The 5,936-nt window shown below is 30.9% G+C and overlaps 1 protein-coding gene across 1 annotated transcript; it reads left to right on the plus strand.

The window, feature by feature from the left end:
* Nucleotides 1-885: 885 nt before the first annotated feature.
* LOC120353477 (general transcriptional corepressor trfA-like) lies at nt 886-3,412 on the plus strand. The gene is made up of 2 exons (XM_039437275.1): nt 886-1,252; nt 3,216-3,412. Exons 1-2 carry the CDS (start codon nt 886-888, stop codon nt 3,410-3,412), a joined length of 564 nt encoding a protein of 187 aa, XP_039293209.1.
* The last annotated feature ends 2,524 nt before the right edge of the window (nt 3,413-5,936 follow it).

Raw genomic sequence — 5,936 nt, forward strand, 5'->3', positions numbered from 1 at the left:
ATGAAACTTTACTATGCATGTCTTTACTATGAATTCAACTTATCACTTTTATAATATCATAGTACAGTAGCCCTGTACTATACTCAAACAGTTTCATTTTTTTTAAGGCCGACACGAAAAGTTTACATAAACATATTGTATTTAAAAAACTTCTATCCTGATAAAAATATAACTCTTAAATTTTCAGTGTTGCTTTGTATGAATTGAAAATCATAGATTTAGATTGAATTCAATTAATAATAAATTTATAATCCTAGTATTAATTTGTACAAGTGTAAGGAGTGTTGCAATTACTCTCAATTATGCTGGATACATAATTCACATATATAAAATGAACTGTAGTTTATTAAGTATTTTATTAATTATTTTAGAATAATTGTAACTGAAACATTCTTATTGTATAATTATAATAATGTATGGTTCATTATGACTCATAGATCTGCAAAGAATTACATTCTTGATAATCTCAAAATCCTACCGTACCGGTATTCTTTTTTCCATAGTTATTCTTTTTTGATTCATACAACAAGTACCTGATCAAAAATGATCGGGAGAGAAAAAATAAGGAAACCTTATGCTATTCCTCTCCCAAATTCAGATAAGGTTATACATACCTAGTCCAAAATAGGTAGCATTCCTAAAGTAGGTAGTTTTTAATTTTATAATAAGGTTCGTCTATGTCATTCACATAGTATAAGAGAATATTTTGCAAAATACACAGTTTTAAATATCTACTGTGAGAAAGTGCATTGATTTTTATTCAGGTATTTGTGAATAACCCTACCATGGAAGTTTCAAGATTCACATGAAATATATAATGTTGTATTTATCTTCTTTATTATTCAATATTCTATAAAGTAAAAGCTAACAGAGAATTATTTTTCTATGTTACAGCAACCAATCAAGTTAGCCGTTGTGCTTAGTAGCTTGCTAGCGATCACCTTAGCTCAGCAACAACATCAACAACACCAGCAACAACAGTCAGCATCGAGTGACAACAAGCAGGTGCGTTTGGAAGACATCGAACGCGACACCCTGACCAACGCACAACAACGACAGAACCAGCAACAACAGCAGTCCTCACAACAACAGCCCACCCAGCAGTATGGGACACTAGCTCAACAACAGATTGCAGCCTACCAGCAACAGCAGTATTTGCTGCAACAGCTGCAACAACAGCAGCCATACTTCCCTCAGGCATTGGGAGCCTACCCGAATCCCTACTCTGCACTGCCACTCATGATTCTGCCAGGTTATTATCTAATAAATATTATTGAATTAATGAAAAACTTCAACTTGAAAATGACCTATGGTCGAAACTAGTTAAAATATTTCAAAGTTTTTGATGAAGTGTACTAGAAGTTTTCATATTGTTTTTATTAATTTGAACAAAAGCAGCCCATATAAGTGAAGTGATTTTATATATTGAATGTACCTCAACTCATCTATGAATATTCATTATTGATTGATTCATAATTTTTACAACAATATGGGAGCGCACGGGAAAATATAGTCCTCAAAGTTCCTCCCCAGTCAGGATAATAATTACAATACTGCCGTGCTACCAATTTTTTCCTTAAATCGGTTGGAATAGCATTCCACCTATTACCCTAAGGAAATTTATCGGCTCCAACGTAATAGATTCTTGATAAACTATGAATGGATCTATCGCCTATGAATGAGAAATCCAGTTTTCAGAGCAAATGAACTTATAATCTTCAAAAGAATTTTGGCAATATACACAAATACACAAAGAACAATATATTACAAGCCTAAGCATCTAGAGTTAGGTACTACAAACTAAAGTACTTATCCAGTTTATAGTTGAAAAACAGTGGCTATTGGCTTGTATACACACAAAACAAATATATGGACAAAATAGAACACTATAAACTGTTTAAAACTCAATTTAAAACATTAATAAATTCACTTAAACAGACAATTATTTAGAGAGCACCAAATTGCAACACACACCAGCCAGCCATGTTTTAGAGAGAAAGAACAGGAAAAGCCTAAGTTACAAGTCACAGAGCAAAGCCTTGTTCAGTGTCGATGTTACAGACACGTCACCAAAAAAATTATAAATTACAAGTTTAGAATTCACATTTTATATTTGTTCTCAATAAAACTTTATTTTGAAACTATTATTTTAGATTTTTATATATCATCTCTATTTAAATAAACCATTTATCTTTTTAATTCTGTCAACCCAGCCTCGGTGACACCATGGAACAATGCAACACAATCATTTACGATAATAAATTCTCAGTCAAATGTTTGTTCGTATATCGATGACTCTGATATTTACTATAAAGTTTCATAGATCTCGAATTGAAGATTCGATTCCAATGTGAGAAAAAATGTAATATTACAATACAAAGAATTGAATTTATTGTGAAAAAAGAATAAATATGAAGGAAAAGTACAAGATTCCCTATGTAGTAAAAACAAAAAAAGAACTAATAATTATTATTAAACGAAAATCCAAATTTAATGCTGTAAATCACCCCGAAGATATCTCAGTAATTATTTCCATCTGTAGAAAAGAACTATAAGAACTAAGATAATTGGAGTAATGCTGTCAACTGAGATTTCAAGAAATTTCGGCAATTTGTTGCCAATTCTTAAATAAAGCACAGCAAAATACAACTTGTTTTCTACAGAGAAAGTTACAAATTTTTTAAAGAAAATTATTTGTGAACAATAGTTTTTTGACAAATCTGGTGTAAACGTGGCTTACGATACTGAATATAGTATGTGAAACCTAATTACCGGTATGAGAAAATAATGAGATGGATACTAATGATAAGGAGAATCTGGGACTGGGAATGAGGTGAATGATAAAAGAAACTAATAATGAGTTACACACTTTATATGCTACTGTAAGATGCTGATGTCTAGTGTGGGGGAATAGATTTGTGTTTATTGGATATGAAGCTGCTCACATGCTTTCTTGAACTGACGTGGGATCACATGAAAAAAAAATTAAAAATGAAATAAACTCAGTTGGAATACTGTATGAAATATAGTTTTAATAATAATTATTGAAGTATTCCAGTAGGGGCTACTTTAATGTTATAGGAAATCACAAGTAAACCTACCTTTTGTTTATTTGAGTGCTTAAAAGTAGTCGTGTTTATATGAAAATATAACATGATGATACCATCAATTTTCTATGATTAATAATTATCAAATGAATGAATGAATTGTGGCAGGTAACCAACTAGGAGTGGGTCCCGTGGGACCTGTGGGACATGCTCCCGCTCTTCCCCTCCAGTACTTCCTGCCTGACGCTTCATTCCTGTATCAGCAGCCTGCTCCAGCTGGTGCCAACCCTGCCGCTGCCTTCACCAACCCTCTGCTCGCGTCGTCACCTATCTATCAGGTGAGTCTTGTGTTATATCATCTATAGTACCTACCTAAAAGTGCTTAGAAGAAAAATGTTTGATTTTCATTGCTAAGAAAATGCTTTTCTTAGTTAGAAAATTATATGTGTACTGGACTAAGAAAATTGAAATTAAACATACATGGATATTATTACGAAATATATAATCAAATACATGTTGAAATTTAGTTGATCTGAGTTTATTATCAAAGCAAATGATATTTGAAGGAGCATTAAGCTAGGTTTACACCAAAGTTATTAACAAAATGTTGATTGTTACTTGACAAACGGTACGGAACTTGACAAGCACATATGTTCATCATGTTTATGATAAGTTATATTCAATCTAATAGAATCTATAGGGATTAAGTTATTAACATTATGTTAATAACTTTGGTGTAAACACAGGTTTAGTGTGATGACATGAGTGTGGTAGAAAAAAATCCAATGAGCATTCTCACTCATCTGTGAATAATTATTTCTAGTAAATCTAGTGAATATTAAGAGTGTGAACATTTTTACTTTGTAAATGCTTACTAGTGAATCTAGTAAATATTAAGAGTTCAATGTGATCTAGCTGGTTGCAACTTCCAATTGGACTACTGTAAATGATGAGATTATCATTCATAACAATCTAATATCAATCATATAAACAGATAAAGCTTGTTGTTTGAATGACAAAAAAGTGGGATGACAAATAGTGCCATATCAAAAAGGTTAATAAAGATCTACTATCTATGAATTTTTACTTGGATGATCTAGTAAATAATATTTTAAATGATAATATCATTTTGCTGGTTGCTGCAACAACCAATTTCACATGCATGTACTCATAGTTTAGAATTTCTTGGATTACACATTGATTTTAATTTTCATACATATAATATATTTTCAACTGGGCCTACTATTCAAAATTCATCTCCCATGATCAGAATAGCTCAGTATACAATATACTATAAGAATTGAATTCAGTGGAATTTCACCAAATTAAATGATCTTTTCTCCAGTGGAGAGTGAGATCAATAAAATCCACTATACCATATTGAATGTTTTTTATTCTTTTATTCTCTCAATCATCCAGTAGTTATTACTGTGAAGAGTTTACATCGTATAGGCCAACAATTATTATAGCATTAGGATGCTCCCATTTTAATACTGCGCTCTTAATTCTTTACTGTGGGAATAGCTTGTGTAATATAATCAGCTATATAATGATTCAATAAAATTATACAAATTGTCATTTTTCATAAGCTCTGAGAATTTTTTGGAGTTTTTAGTATTTATTTATCACATTGTGTGAAAATACTTAACATGAGGAAAGGCACAACAGGCTCATGCCCAAAACTGTCCCATTTCCAATTTATACTATACTGTCCAAATAAAAATGTTGGTTATGTCACTTTCACTTTCCAAAATACAATTTACGCTCTTCAATACTCAGATAAACGAGCAAATTTTGAATCAAATAGATACTATTAGAGTCTAGAATCAAAAAATCTAGAACAGTCACCCAATAATTATTCCAAAATCAATACCGTACTTGGATAATCTTTAGAGTGGGATTTTTGGAGAGCTACAACTATGTACTACAACTACAACTATTACTATAAAAATGAATGCTCTAGAAATGAATCATCTACAATCTAGTGTATTAATATTTTCTCAGGAGCAAAGAGTAGATCATTAGTTTTTCTCATCATACACTCTTTTTAAATGTAACATATTTCAATCAATAGCAAATTATACACTATCCTTCAACTTCTACTCATGTAATAATAAATCTATAAATCTATATGAGAATTGAATATTTTTGCAATAGCTGGATGATTGAAACGTCTTCAAATATCATCGTACCGTATTTCTCAGTTAATTGATGAATAATGACATGACAACTATTGAATTTATCTAAACTGTGTAGAATTTGACAATATATGTGTGTTTTAATTTCATTATCTAAGAAGAAAAAAGAAGTTCAATAAGTCATATTATGATACTTGCTGGAAGTGGAAATTAAAAATTATATGCACTCTCCTCTCCCCTTGATTCTTCATGATGTAACTACTTTAACTAGTCTCTTGTAAATATATGATCCTACCTTTCTCACCTACCTAGTTTTTAAGCTTTTAGAATAATCTATTTGTTTTTTGACTGATGACCAAATGTATTAAAAAGTGATGAAATACTAATGAGTTGTTGATTCTTCACCACATTGTTTCCATTCACTCATATGCATTAACTGGAGAATAGATATAATATTTTCATTTTTGTTTTATAACCTGAGTGGATAATCGACTCACTATTTTTGAAATGCATTATATCATTAGAAGTGAGAGGCTTTATCATCCGCCAACTGTGAAAACTGTAAATTTTAAAATATATTATAATAAAGTATTCCAATAGAGCTACCGTACTTGAATGTTCAACATGATAGAAAAAACTAGTATGATTGGAAAAAATATTACAAGATTTTCCATAATTCTCACAAGATATATAGCCTATTGTGGTTGAATACAGAGAACGTAATGTAGGCATTATCCTCTACTGGTTGTGA

Source organism: Nilaparvata lugens, chromosome 11, assembly GCF_014356525.2.
Source record: "Nilaparvata lugens isolate BPH chromosome 11, ASM1435652v1, whole genome shotgun sequence".
NCBI classification, from domain to species: domain Eukaryota; kingdom Metazoa; phylum Arthropoda; class Insecta; order Hemiptera; family Delphacidae; genus Nilaparvata; species Nilaparvata lugens.